At 38.0% G+C, this 15,207-nt stretch overlaps 1 protein-coding gene across 2 annotated transcripts; it reads left to right on the top strand.

Moving 5' to 3' along the window:
- The first annotated feature begins 2,270 nt into the window (after window positions 1-2,270).
- gpr155b (G protein-coupled receptor 155b) lies at window positions 2,271-14,634 on the top strand. 2 transcript variants are annotated; one of them, XM_063491647.1, is made up of 20 exons: window positions 2,271-2,375; window positions 2,836-3,044; window positions 3,160-3,307; window positions 3,395-3,524; window positions 4,301-4,479; window positions 4,656-4,808; window positions 4,912-4,979; window positions 5,344-5,515; window positions 6,992-7,147; window positions 7,350-7,433; window positions 7,567-7,690; window positions 7,814-7,898; window positions 8,099-8,186; window positions 8,448-8,673; window positions 8,819-8,896; window positions 9,171-9,325; window positions 9,684-9,779; window positions 9,882-9,946; window positions 10,042-10,179; window positions 10,856-14,634. In XM_063491647.1, the coding sequence occupies exons 2-20, from the start codon at window positions 2,887-2,889 to the stop codon at window positions 11,364-11,366; spliced, it is 2,814 nt and encodes a 937-aa protein (XP_063347717.1). In that variant the 5' UTR covers window positions 2,271-2,375; window positions 2,836-2,886; the 3' UTR covers window positions 11,367-14,634. The 2 variants fall into 2 exon arrangements, with proteins under 2 accessions (XP_063347717.1, XP_063347718.1); XM_063491648.1 differs by having other exon boundaries at window positions 10,798-10,967.
- Window positions 14,635-15,207: the final 573 nt, after the last annotated feature.

The following is a 15,207-nucleotide window of genomic DNA, read 5'->3' as shown; positions in this document are numbered from 1 at the left end:
TTTCTATTCATGATTGTACTTAAGGTTACTTAAAGGAATTAGCTAGGGATGCCTTTTGTGCCTTATGATGCTTATGCCTCATCTATTTGTTAAGTTGGAACAACTCTGGTGATGTCAGTGTTGAAACAGAAGCATTGACTGCCAGATCATTTAGAACAGAGGTTCTCAAAGTGGGGTTCAGGAACCTCAGGGAGTCCACAACTTAAAGGTCCACAAAATAATTTTCTTTAAAGAATGTGGCATGACTGAAAATTGCATACGTACATACAGGGACCATTTGCGCAACTACAAAAAGCATCATTCCCACATTATCAATAAAACAGTTAGAACATCAGTACTATATCAGCGTGTCATACTTACATAGACCTAGACATGGAACCAAAGTGTAAAAGGCCTTAACTTCCAGGCTCCACTGCAGAAAACGCATCAGGGGAAACATGAATGTCTAATTTGCCAAAACCACATGTGCCTTAACAATGTGCATCTGTGTGTTTCTGTTGGAGCCACTGAATGGTACAGTTTTTTGTTTGTTTGTTTTTTTACAGTTATGTGTGACATGAGCTTGCTTCTAATGTTTATGATTGAAGTGTTAAAATAAATTTTGTATGGGAATATGGCAACATAATTGAACTGATTTTTGTTTTGCGTTTTTTTTGTTTGTTTGTTTGTTTGTTTGTTTTTTTGGTCAAAGCTCCCTTGACTTAATATGAAGGTCATGTGTTTGTATCAGTATGATTTCAACAACCAATATTGAATGATGTTATTATTTTAAGTTATGTTTAAGAACTGTGCAGTATTATGTGTTTGCTTCACAAAGCACTGCTTTAAAACTGTCCTGTATACATGATCCATCATGTAGGGATCATGTATACATGATGGATCATACATACACAGTACATGTATGGATCGTGTATGATCCATATATATGATACATGTATGGAGTTTGAAACCTACATGTCAAAAAGGAACTCTTAAAGACAATCATACACAAACTTATTTACTTTAAAACAATGCTTTATGTTCTTTGCTTGGGGGTGAAAATGGAGCGCTTTTATTCTGTTATGCATTGTAAGTAATTTGATATGACTGTACAATGATCATGTGATAAAATGGGAACGATGCATTGTAATGGCAGGATCCAGATGAAGTGACTTTTTTTTGTATTGCCAAATAAAAATATGCATATTTTACATATTTGTGCAATAAAATCAGCAAATACATTGATCTGAGTGTGATCAAAGAAGGCATTGTCTGTTTTGTTGTTGTTTTATTTTGTTTTGTTTGTGTCTTCTGTAACATAATTAGGCAGAATTATTGTCTGTGCAACTTTCATTACCCAGCAGTATGACTGATTATTATTTCACATTGTGTTACTGCAAGTGCAGGCTCGATCTCAATCTTTTCTTGAGCTGCAGAACTTGGGAGTTGTCTCAGACATTTTGCTCCTTTGGCATAATTTATCCCTGCTTGATGTGAAATCACTGAAATCACAATGTAACGTTTATAGAAACCCACCCTGCTGAATTAGAGTTTAAAAAGCCCACATTACGAAAATAAAATATAAGAACTGTTTTGCAAGCATAAGATAAGTCTAATCATCCATTTTTTTCTTTCAGTTTTCAAATTTCATTATGTAATTATTTTTAGTTAGATGAAATTATGTCAGTAAACTGTGTCTGCCGCTTAACATGACTGTCACTTCCCTTAGTGATATTGAATCCATACCCCTGATGTAAACTGGATGGATTTTCATCTCCCCATCGTCTTCCCCTTATTTTTACCCCTCCTTCCTCTGAACTGATTTATGGTTTCCCATCATTTCAGTTACATACAGTCTTCTTCACGTTACTTTAATAAGTATATCACTTCTGTGACTACATACCAGTTCAAGTCTTATTGATGGACTTGAAATCCAACAGTTTTCCTTGCGCAGGCTCAGTCATACCTCCTCACATTTGCTCAGTATCATCAAGTGAAGGATTTCTTCAGCAATTGCTTAAACCGTAAAGATATGTTTATAAAATCATCACCTCTGGAACTTACAATCATTATTTGAGGCACTGTTTCTTTTTTTCACAGAAAACGTGCAACAAACATTTAGAGCTGATAAACGACAAAAATACCTGCAATTTTTACACACTTTCCCTAGATTCAATAAATCCAGCGCACATGACGCTGCGACAAGCCAACCTTTTTTGAAAACCCAATCACAGTTGTGTACCAACATACCTCGGCGCTCATTGGCTGAATCATCTGTCAGTCATTTTTCAGGGCGTTGCCACATCTCGGCAGCTGTCAAATTGTATCCAAATGACAATAACACGGAATTGCACAGGGAGCTTTTCCGCACAACGATGTTCGTTTAAAATAGAGAGGTAAGAGGTGTCGCTGTGAAACAAAGTATTTTAAACAGCACACTCAGTCAGATGTAAAGTTACCGTGCCCTCGTATTCGTTTTTAGCATTTAATTATGCTAGCGCTAACCTGCGGTAGGCAGTAGAAACGGTGCTTGTTTGGAAAATAGATGTAAAAAAATGCTTTTATTTTTTATTTTGTATCAGCGTTGTTAGACTTTAAATATTTCCGGATATTGTATTTAAAAAAAGGCACCGTGCTAACATCGCTTATAGTAACGCGGATGCGTAAATAGAGATGCTGGTAACCCTGAGACTCAACCAGTCGCTAACCTTTCATTTACATATTTGTCTAAAGCCCTTTTTAAATTCTATAGACGTGACGTTGCAATTTGCTCTTAGTCTTAGTTTACCCGCTGTTATATTTCTATATTTCTATCGCTCCAACCTCTGATAGTTTCCCCCCTTCGTCCTCCCTTAGTGTGCTGATATTCCTCACCTGACCTCTCTGATCACCCTGTCCCACATCACAATGGAGACAACCAACAGCTATGTGCTAATCCATGGGAAGAACATCTCCCATAGCACTCTGACAGGGCCTGCTGCAGGACCTCACATGTCCATAGACAAGCTCTTCCCAGCTCTCCTGGAGTGCTTTGGCATCATACTGTGTGGCTATATAGCAGGCAGGTAGGTGATTGAGAATTAGACCATGTTTTTGCCCAGTTTTCCAAAAATATTGGCTGGGAAATGTAGTAAGTGCCTAGTGTAAATGTGTATTTATTTCCCCCCACCCCCCACCCAGGGGTGACATCATCACAGAGAGCCAGGCTAAAGGTTTGGGGAACTTCGTATCCAAGTTTGCTCTTCCAGCGCTGCTTTTTAAAAACATGGTGCTATTGGACTTCAGAAATGTCATATGGGCATTTCTGTGGAGTGTCTTGGTTGCTAAGGTTTGTGTCTAAACACTTGTAAGTTTTCATTATGCTGAAGATTTATAGAAAACAAAAACCTGATCATCACGCTTCTGTCCTGTGTAGGTGACAGTCTTTGTGCTGGTATGTGTGCTGACACTGATGGTGGCCAGTCCAGACAACAGATACAGCAAGGCTGGTCTGTATGCCATCTTTGCTACTCAGAGTAATGACTTCGCCCTTGGATACCCTATAGGTAAGTGCAACAAAACATTACTGTTTGCTCTTCATTCAGGGTTAGCAGTGGAGAAAGTCCTCTCATGTCAGGGAATAACATAGAGTATAAACAGGTTCGATATGAGCTACAAAGTGCTATCAAGGCTGCCAAGGAAGCATATTCCCAATAACTTAAGTGCTGCTGCTGAGATATGTGGCAGGGAATCAAAGTTTTAACTACCCATAAACAACTGAATACACACTGGTCAGGGATCCAGGACACCGCCCTACTGGAAAACCATAATGACCTTTCAACGTCGATATCAAACTTCAGGTAGCACACATATAGGGTCTCAGGGCATCTCCATCCTAGACTTCCTCGCTCACAGATCACCGTTGGTGAGGGTAGAAAACAGCTCTGCCAAGCTTTCAGTCAACACAGGAGCCTCCCAAGGATGCCACTTCAGCACCTATGATTGTACACCTTTAACAAGATCACCATAAAGTGTGTAGATATGGTTATGGCACAACCATCCTCAGCTGCATTAAAGAAGAGGAAGAGTCATGGTACAGGGGACTGGCAAACAATATAACTTGCTATAGATAGGAGAATAATCCCTCTTCTTAACATACGGAAAGCCAAAAAGCTGTCAAAATGGATCTTCATCTCTAAGGAGACAATTTTGTGAGAAAGACAAATAAATCCACCAGTAGCTGTACTGCTTTGTGCAAATGGCAATAAAGTCTATCTTAATCTTATCTAATTAAGACATAGTGTGTATATATTTCATTGCCTCTCTGTCTTCACTTTTCTAGTTGATGCTTTGTATCGAAGTACATATCCAGAATACCTCCAGTACATATACCTGGTTGCTCCTGTATCCCTCATGCTCCTCAATCCCATCGGCTTTGCTCTTTGTGAGGTGCAGAGGTGGAGACAGGCCAGCCATCCACAGCGCAGTACTCTTGGCATCCTGGGAGTTGTTGTCTTACAGGTACTAAGCATGCAAGTGTTTTGACAAGTGTATTAATACACCTGTATATCCTAAGGTTTACTTTATTTGCAAACTTTAAGCACCCAATTTGTACATTTGTAACTGTTTCCCACTTTGACCTTTTGTACCAATTTTAAGTCTTGGAGTTTTAATTTTTATTATTTTTTTCACTCTAGGTGTTGAAGAACCCAATAGTGTTCATGGTGATAGTGGGAATCATCTCTCACTTTGCGCTGGGCCAGCAGATCCCTGCTGTGTTGTCAGAGTTTATAGATGGTCTCGCCAACTCTTTTGGAGGGGCAGCGTTGTTTTACCTTGGCCTCACTATGGTGAGTTGCACTCCTGTGTTTATCTATCTTTTTTTTCTTCTCCTAAGGATAACCTGTTTTACTTACCATGAAGGATATCATCAGCTGCCTTCTTCTTTGGCAGGTTGGTCAGCTTAGAAAACTAACCAGAGACACTGGAGTTGCCTTGATACTGCTCATCACAGCCAAACTGTAAGTGACACCTGAATGGAATAGTGTGTGCGTAATTGGCTTAAGGTGGCCTGAGCTAGTGGGTTTTTGTATTTGACCATATTTTGCATGGTACATATATTTGTGTTAGTTGCCATTATTTTATATATAGTATGTAATGCAAGATACACTTTGTCTTCAAAAATACAGAAATAGATCTTTCTAAAATGGCAACAAGACAATAAGTCCAAAACTAAAAAAGCCTTTAAGCTTCACCAAGAATTCTTAAACAAAATGAACAAAATATGAAGTACAGAAGTGTTTTTAATAGTCAGTTTGGTTTTTGGTTGATTACACAGCTCCATCAGTATATTTTTGTCTGTCTCTCTCAATGTCATCCTTTCAGCTTGATAATGCCACTGGTCTGTAAAGACATGGTGGATATTCTGGACACTGGAGTGAACAGCACAAGTGCCAATCACACAAGTTTGTCCAACTTTGCTTTCTTATATGGAGTTTTCCCAACAGCCCCCAGTGTGGCCATCTATGCTGGACACTATAACATGGAGTTAGAAGTGGTACGTTCTCTTAATGTAACAATCATACTTTAAAAAGCTGTTTGAAAGGAATATTACTTTTTTTTTGTTGTTGTTGAAACAATAAAGAGAAGAGCACTCCCTCGTGACTAAAATGTTCCATCTTTCATGCTACTGGTGATGGCATGGAAACCCACATGGTCGACACTTAGCCAGGTCATGTGATAAGAATGAACCATGCAAACAATAGTTAATTTATCTGTAGCTCCTTGCAGTGTACCATTGCCCTATCATATTTTTGAGCTTAAATTAGGTGAGGTAGGACTGGGGTTTTGGTACTTTTGGCAATTTTTTGATCACCAGAATCTGTTTTGGTGTTTTAGAACAGGCTGAGGAAGACTGACAAACTCAAATTTGTGATACAGCAAATGAAACAGAACCTACAGTCATGATAAAAAGAAAGTGCACCCTCTGTTAATTCTGATATTTTACATATCATGACATAATAAAAATTCATCTTGTCCTTATCAGGTCATTTAAAATTAAAGAAATACAAGTTTAGATGAATTACACATCATGATGTATCATACCATGTCATTATTTATTTAACAAAAAAACTTAAGCCAAAATGCAGAAGCAGTTTAAGAAAAATTTACAAAAAGTACACCTTTGCTGTTTTCATAGGAATTAAAAGGGGTGAGCAAAGAGCAGCCACATGCTGACAAACAAATGTTCAATTTTATTTATATAGTGCTAAATCACAACAACCACCTCAAGGCTATTGCAAAGGTAGGTAAAGGCCCTACAATAATAGAGAGAAACCCCAACAATCAAAGGACCCCCTTTGAGCAAGCACTTAGCAACAGTGGGGAGGAAAAACTTCCTTTTAACAGGAAGAAACCTCTAGCAGAACCAGGCTCAGAGAGGGACAGCCATCTACTGCGACCGGGTAGGGGTGAGGGGGAAAAATACGCTTGACAACTGATCATAAGCAAATGTGACCATTTCTAGAAAAGAATTGTTGACAGTTTGCTGGTCTTGAGCATTCAGGTTTGTGAAAAGAAATTTTTCAGAAACCTGAATGCAAAGAAGAGTGGGACAAAAATACTATAGAACGATGTGAGGGACTGATAAAGTATACAAAAACCTTTACTTCTACAAGCTACTGAATCATGGGATTCATGTAACTTCTACCTTTTGGTTTATTTTTGTTAAATAAATAATGACTTTGTGTAATGTGTCATGTTTATGTGTATCTGACTTTGTGTTTACCTTATTTTAAGACCTGGTAAAGGCCTTGATAATTGTTTTTATTAGGTCCTGTTATGTAAAACCTTAATATTCATATTAACATGACTCAGTCAGCTCCACTTTGCATCTAGTGCAATTAAAATTCTTTAACTTTTAAAGTAGATAAGTTGAAAGTGAAGAAAAGATTGATTTTTTTTTTTTTTTTTTTTTAAACTTGGTTTTTACATTCTCTCACCCCCAAATCCTGTTTGTTTGGGGTTTTTTTAGGTAACGTCAGGGATGGTAATCAGTACATTCTTGTCGGCACCAATCATGTATGTGTCCGCCTGGCTATTAACAATCCCTTTAATGGACCCAACCCCCCTGGTTACAGAGCTTGAAAATGTAAGCTTCAACATCAGCATTGTCAGCCTCATAGCTCTGGTAAGTGCCTTTGAATTCACCCCAGTGCCCTGGTTGGACCAGTGGGACAGGGAAGAATTTTAAAATGATAAAGAAGAAGCACAGAAATGCTTTAACAACACCTAGAGCTTAAGCACAGGAAGTTGTGGATGATAGCTGGTGTCATGATTGATTTTCCAAATATAGACATATCAAATGATCGAGTATGATTATCTTCATTCAGGTGTGGACCATAGCGGTGATGCTGCTCAGCAGGAAATTTAACAAACTCCCTCACCTATTTGCGCTAAATCTATTCCTGGCCCAGGTCAGTCTTATTTCGAAAACATTTTTTAAAATGAGATTTCAGTGTTTAATTCAGTTCATTCATTCATGAAACGCTAATTGAGAACCTTGTATAGGTACATGTTGTACCTTAAACTCTGTACTTTTCTCTATAGTTCCTAGTGTGTGTTAGTATGATCCTGTGGAACTTCTTGGTGAAACAAGAGGACAACCTGCTCGGCAAAATTCTCACCTTCACTTTGCTCTATGGGTCTCTTTACAGTACATACATTTGGACAGGTAAGTGAATACCTGTAAGTGGTTACACCTGTTTTATGAATGAAATACCCCAAAAGTCAAATGATTTGTGTTTAGCTGGTAGATGTTGGTGATTGTATTTGAATGTTTTGTTCTCTTTTTCAGGTTTAATCCCTCTCTGTCTGGCTCTGACTAACAGAGATGATCTGCTGAGACTCCGACCAGGAGTCTTCATGATTTTGGGTTGGGGGTAGGCCACCACAGAGAAATGCATAAGGATATTTTAATTGACAATAGAATAAGAGAATGAAACATTTTAAAACTTTTACTGATTGAAATGTGACTTTGTTTTTCTTTTTCTTTGTGGAGACAAGAAAAGAAGATCATATCAGAGAATATGATCTAAAGTCTAAGTAATAACAAAATTATTCAACCTTTCTCCACGCACAGGGTTCCTTTCCTAATGGTTGGCGGTCTTCTCATATCAGGAGAGAGGACTGATACGATAGACTCTGCCTTCTTCTATGGCAGAGCCCAGGTTGGAACAATACCTGCTGTAACTCTACATTACATTTTCTAAAGAGTCGTTCTGAACTCTTTGTTTATTTTTGTCCAGTCTTTTTCTTCTTTTTTCAGCTCAAGACTTTTTATTTTAAGTTCAGGTTTAATGCTGTCTGTGGAGAGAAAACACTGAAATTCTTTTACCAAATTAAAGTAATATTTATAAAAAGTACACTTCAGGAATTCTAGAACAACTTTTGTTTGGAAAGTTTAATTCATAATCTCATCTATTCTGCAGATAATCAGCACTGCAGTAATTCTTGCGGTCAGCCTGGTTCTCGGTGCAATATCTTTGATGGGTCTCAGCCAGGGAGAATGGGAGCAGAGCGGCTACCAAGCCCTGAGCAGAGCTACTGTAACGGGTATCAATGATGAGGTGAGGGTCCCTGGTGGCCTGGAGGATTCACACCAACAGCAAGAGCAGACACAGTTGTCAAATTCACCTGCCTGTGGTATCAACTCGGGTAACTCCATTCTTTCACTTTGTCTTTAGTTTATTCTAACTTGAACATAATCTGAATCTGAATCTTTGTTATCTGTTGTCATTGAGTCTGTAACCAGATGATGTGCAGTAAATATGTTCATTCATTCTGTTCTGTTGCTGTGCAGACCTCCACGGTTTCTCTCCTCTCCAGCCTATACCTGATATGATAGCCAGTACACAGAGGGACCACACGAACAGCACAGGTAATAAACATATATTTCACCTCACCATTTAGCCATTCAGAGTGAATTGTGACGTTTCATTACTTTTATTATGAATTCTGTTATTTTAATTCTAACAATAAGTAAATGACACAAATTTAAATTTTTGTCTTCTGTGGTTGATTATTATGCATTTTTATAACTAAACCAAGTGTATAGCCAACAGTAGTCTGTATAATCCAATAAAGATTGGGGTTTGGTTTACAACCATAAAGTTGGCTTTCTCATCTTTACTTTGAATTCTCTTCCTCTCTAGGCCACATTGGGGCGCTGTGTGATGGGCATCAGCAAAGTACTTCCTCGTCTGAGCAGCCGCTGAATCTTCCACCACCCGGGCTTCAAGCCACAGACGATAAACAGACTGTGAGACATGTTCTGCTCTGTCTGCTGCTCATTGTCAGCCTGCTAGCAGTAAGGATGAAACACTCTTTATGATTATGTGTGAGAAAATGTGTGAATGGACTGATGCTGTTGTCATCCATATTGAAATCACCATTTATATGGACATTAGAAGTGTATGAAAATTGCCTTCAACGGTGTTATCAGTTAGATGAATGAGGCCTTCAAATATAATAAATCCTGTGTAGTGTTGTCTTTATCTACTTATCTATCTTGTTAATGATATAAACATCTGGATTAATATAAAAGCTGTTAATAATTAGTAACTTTATGCTACGTTGGATTACCTGTTTCTAAAAATGGAAAGTTGCAATGCATGCCGTAACAATGTCCTGGTGTCTGATTGATGAATGTTTCTGCCCAAATGAAGAACCTGTCCAGCTGTCTGTGGTGGTTGTTCAACAAAGATCCAGGAAGGCTCTACCTTGAACTACAGTTCTTCTGTGCTGTGGCTAACTATGGACAGGTATCTCATACATCAGCTTATTGTATATATGAAGTGTTGCGAGTAAAAAAAAATACTATGTTCAGTTGTATCTACTACATTTTGTTTTCTTTTTTCCCCCAGGGCTTTTTGTCCTTTGGGATTTTTGGTCTGGACAGACACCTAATCATCTTGCCTTTTAAGAAGAGGTGATCTGAGACTTCATTGTGGTTTCTAAATTAATTTGTGATCAAATAAACAAAACAATACTAGAACAAGTTTTTTTTGTGTGCCTTTTCTTTAGATTGCTTAGCCTGTGGCAGGGCAGGGACATTGATGATTTGAGTCCCTCAGGTGTACCAGAGGAGGTCAGGCTCACCTGTACTCAGTTTGTCCGCTACCACAAAGACCAGTGTGTACAAGACATAGTACACACACGCAGGTATGAGTACTTGTTTACATGCATTTGTGTGTTTGTTTGTTTTTAAGGACATTTGTGTGTGCTACATGGTACAGTTTGTGTATATGATTTGTTTTTAAATCACCCCTCACATCATCTGCTTATAGAATTTATTCCCTCTAAGCAAAATATTTTTGAAGTAAACATGGAAAAAAAATTATTAGAGATCTCCGTTTTTGAGTTTGAATTCTATCTCTTTTTTTTTTTTGTTCTTGTTCAATTCTGAGCATGTCCAAATAATTACTTCTGATTTTCCAGTTTTTCTCTGAATCCTCTTTGCATGTTGCATCAGTTTCTGGGTTTCCCTCTACATCAGACTGTTATTTTTCTTAAAATCAAGTCTAACCATTTTAATTTTATACTATGTCATGCCTGTTTTAAAATACTGAAGATCAAATTTAGCCACCCTACTACAAAACTAAAACATTTTTTTTTACAAGTCCTGGGTGCTATCGTTCTAAAACAAAATAATTTCTATTATCTCTATACCTTCTCTATGCCTTATAATCCTTCCTTTGCTTTCTCTTTTATTCCTTTCATTTACCCTTCCTTTCTTTTGCCTGCCCATTACCTCTTCTTTTCATCACCATCACCTTATAGTGGCTCAGGGGAGAGTGTGAACACTTCGACAGGTGAATCCTTCCTCTGATACTAACAGGTTTGGAGGAGGACTGGAGGATGAAAATGAAGTTCGGAGACATTCCTCAGCCCATGAACCCCTTTACCTAAACACAAATTCTAGTGATCAGGGTCAGCTGAACGATCACTCACAGATTCTTAACCGAAACCACAATCCAGATAAATCCAGCAGCCAGTGTTTGCTTCCGAATCGACCCCACCTAGAGCCCGAGAATGAATTGCAAGCGCATATTTCCAACCCTGATGCACCAGAAACCTCCCTTGACCATGAACCCACCAATTCTCAGCATGGTAATGCTTCAAGCCCTCCCCAGTTTCATCAGTATCCCCAGTCCCATCTTGAAAATGTGTTCCGAGGCAGTGACTTAGTAGAGTGGCTGGTGGAACGAGGCCTCAGCGCTGGACGAGCCGAGGCACAGCTGTATGGCGCCCGTCTTCAGCGGGGAGGAGTGTTGACAGGTCAGCACAGCTTCAAGGATGAACCCAACTTTCTTTATCACTTCATGCAGCCAAGACGGGAGGAAGAGTAGGAGGGAACAAGATGATGAAAGTGATGAACAAAGCTTTCGGCATACCAAGCGACAGCCACCATAGCTGAGTGCCAAAGCAGAAGTGCCTTATGGTGCAGCTTCTTCAAAGGTCACTTAAGGTTGAATCTGGATCATATGAGATACTCATTTGCCCACCAGAATTGGGTTATTTGTCCCTGTATATTCAGGGTGGTTCCCAGTTGAATATCAACTTGTTAGCTAATCGGAAGAGAGGTTGCGTTTGCAGTTGCTTTAGAACAGGGGTGGGGAACTCCAGACCTCAAGGGCCGGTGTCCTGCAGGTTTCAGATGTGCCCTTGATCCAACACAGCTGACTCAAATGGCTAAATTACCTCCTCAACATGTCTTGAAGTTCTCCAGAGGCCTGGTAACGAACTAATAATTTGATTCAGGTATGTTGACCCAGGGTGATATCTAAAAGCTGCAGGACATCGTCCCTTGAGGTCTGGAGTTCCCCACCCCTATTTTATTTTCATCGATTATTTTGCTCTCAGTTTTCTCACTGGGATCAGTCTGAGATGTAAACAGTATAGAATCAGTCCCAATTGTAGCAGGTAAAAGTTTTATTTCCTTGATTGCTTTCTGGATATATTTTTCAAAGAAATTAACTTAAATGACCATGCTTAAATAAATAATATTTAAGATAAGCATGCACGTGGTGAGAAGACCAGAAAAGCCGTCAGTAAACTGATGGGACTACTCAATGACAGCCTGTGACATTTCTATCAAAGAACAATGTCATATTTTCTTTCAGGGGATATTAAAGCGTCCAGAATCTGCCTGTTAGTTATCATTTTGCACGCTGTGTCTTTTAAAAGCTCCAGTCTATGCTGACTACTTGCATGACTCAGCAGTATGGACTTCTCCTCAGCAATGAGCTGTTTGCACTAACTGAATAAATACATTCTTCACTTTTTTTTTTTTTTAAATTATGCAACTCACTGGATAGCTGTCTCTTGGTGATGCTGCAGAGGAAGTTTGTTTTCTTTGCAACTGTAATTGTGTTGCAGCTGTTTAGTTTCAAATATTTGTTCAGGACTGATTTTGAATTCACTCATCCATGGTGGAGCACCACCTCATATGGGCTTAATTTGAGAATTCAGCCAAAATTCCTCTCATGTTCTTTGCCTTTGAGCCCAACCTACACAACAGAAGACAAAAGCACGTACAGTAGTTATTGGGATGAAAAATCTGTCCATTTGAATGAAAGACAGGTAAAGCCAGAGGGCTCACGTTGTCACAGATACAGTCCTGTTTTTGTTTCAAATGGCTTCTCTTTCTTTACAAACCACTGCTAAACTGTTTACACCTGTAATAAAGTTCCACTACTCTGTCCATTTAAAAAACAAACAAACAAAAAATCCTGTTCAAAATGTGTCGAGTCGACTTCTCTGTGAATAGTGAATACGATCCCAGTAGTGCTCCAGACCCAGTGTGTTTCCTTTGCGTTTGGAAATCGCAGATGTGCATTTGAAAGTTGTCAAACTGGGCTGTTCAAGGAGTGTCATCCTCAGGTAACATTAAAGCAGGCTTGAGCCGAATTTAAAAAAAAAAAAAAAAAATTAAATGGTTGTTTGATGCAATTTTATTATTATTGCTTTTTAAGTGGGCAGAGTTACAAAACTGTGTGGTTGCACTTTCGTAAATGCCTGTTACGTTGCTGCTGTTTTACACTATTGCTACTATGAAGTTTACAGTGTGTTGGCGAAGTTATAGAAGGTGGATGGTAATATATGCATGTTTAAAAAAAAAAAATGTCAGGGACACAGATCATGTTAATGTCAAACTAATGTTTGCTGTGATTTTTTTTTTTGTTGACCTACTAATGTATTTGGTCCCCATGCATATATTTCCATCTTTTGATCCTCTGCCAACAAACATCATACTGGTTCATGCAATCAACATCAGGTCCTTGTGTTTATGATGTTTGATAAAAATGTGATTTACCTTTTTTTTAAAGAGTGCCTGCCTCAGTTAACATGAAGGTGTGTGTGTGTGTGTGTGTGTGTGTGTGTGTGTGTGTGTGTGTGTGTTTGCATGAACAAAAATGTCTGCGTTTCTGTGTGGAGTGTGTATGCACGTGTTGCAAAGCACTGAGATAAAATAAGACATTTTAATCTCGGTCAGCAGGTTCAGTGTAACAGTGGATGTTTTTAGTGTGTTGCTTTAAGTTAGTCGGGGTCAGTGACTGTAACAGAAGGCATAAATTAAAAACGTTTGCATCCAAACTCGTTTTTACTTCATCACTAAACTCGATTATTGATTCTAATTGGAAATTCACAAGTAAAACGACAAAGTAAAAAAACATATTAGATTTTTCTTACATTACATAAAACCACAGAATATATAAATGATGGATAACTCCACCATGATGTCCCATTTTGAAGTGTGCAGATGAGCCTGTAATTTCATCACTAGGCCGCTTCCCATAGGCTCCCACAGTACTGAAAATCTTTTTTGCCCCATGATGGGCATTAAATAGAAGGTTTAAGTCAAAAACATTGGCTTCACTTTTCAGATTTGTAAGCTAAATCCATCATTTCTGCTGTCTATGGCTAAAACATGATGGAGGGGGGAAGAAAAGCTTTTTTAACAAACAAGAGGAAAATAAAAATCCTCTTCCACCCACACAAAAAGCCTTTTAAAAATAAAGGCAGCATACTTACCAACTCCCCAGCCCCCCATAAATGTGTCATTTCACGCTGCTGATAAAAAAAACCTTGAATTTATTTATTTATATCATGCAGCTTTGACAAAATTGCAGATAAAAATAAGTTAGGCACTTTGGGTGTTTTTCACATTCACAAATCAGGGAAAGCAGGAAAAGTTCACACACTGGGAGGCTACATTATAAAATGTGATACTCTAAATTCTAAACTGTAGTATATTGTTGAATATCAAAAAACATGTATACATTTACTCAAACAATTTGAAATGAGGATGATCATGAAATGCCTCTAAAATACACACCAGACAATTCAGATTTGTAAGGTTTGTCATTTTCTCAGTTAAGGTTATTTGTTGCCCCTCTGTTGCACCTAACCTTTGTTTTTGTGTGTTTTCTTTCATGATATAAATAAAAAGCTAGATTTTAAGACTCCTTTCTAAAGACTTTCTTCTCTCAAACATTGACTTAATAAATAAAGAACAATTCCAGTCAAATGTAAAGTGCAACACCAAACGTGTTAATAGGAGCACATTATATGATTTTCTCATGTCTGTAGTTTAAATATTTAAAAATGACACAATAAAAGGCTGGAAAGCTTAACTCTTCACTGAATGAATTGAGTGATTTAAGTGTTTTTCTACAAGTGATTATAATGTCTCTCTTAAAAAAAACAAAAAAACAAGCTAGTTCATTACTGTAAATAAGTTCAGAAAAGCTCCACATTTCTGCAACATTTAGAGCATGTTGCTCTGGTTATTTCCTTTGTTGAAACCACCATAAAACCTCACACCTCTCATGTCAGTGAAAAAAGCTTTGTTAAGACACATGTGTAAATGCTTCAGGAAATGCAGGTACAAAACATTTTAAAGTCCAAATATATTTTCTCCATGAAGCTTCTTTAACAGCAATGTCTACCAAATTAGTTACTAAGTAAACATATGTAAGAGAAATGTTAGTCTAGCTGCTCTCTTCTTTATGAATAAAATAAAGAACATTGTTAAACTAATGTTTGTAAAGAGATCCAGTCCAGTGTCCATATAATGTGTTAAAGTTATTACAAAAATAGTTACGTAGGACTTTCAGTCTAAATCTACCTTATATATTTTGTGTGCTTTTCCACCATGACCAGATCAGAGAGACAAACCCTGAATAG

Source organism: Pelmatolapia mariae, linkage group LG13 (genome assembly GCF_036321145.2).
Source record: "Pelmatolapia mariae isolate MD_Pm_ZW linkage group LG13, Pm_UMD_F_2, whole genome shotgun sequence".
NCBI classification, from domain to species: domain Eukaryota; kingdom Metazoa; phylum Chordata; class Actinopteri; order Cichliformes; family Cichlidae; genus Pelmatolapia; species Pelmatolapia mariae.
Note: the sequence above shows the minus strand (reverse complement) of the source record. Positions and strands in the feature narration are given on the sequence as shown.

Excerpts from the sequence above, each read along its gene's own strand:
- gpr155b (XM_063491647.1), top strand. The coding sequence starts at position 2,887 with ATGGAGACAACCAACAGCTATGTGCTAATCCATGGGAAGAACATCTCC. Across the intron at positions 5,516-6,991 it reads ATAACATGGAGTTAGAAGTG|GTAACGTCAGGGATGGTAAT; the intron begins GTACGTTCTCTT and ends GGGTTTTTTTAG. Across the intron at positions 7,148-7,349 it reads TTGTCAGCCTCATAGCTCTG|GTGTGGACCATAGCGGTGAT; the intron begins GTAAGTGCCTTT and ends ATCTTCATTCAG.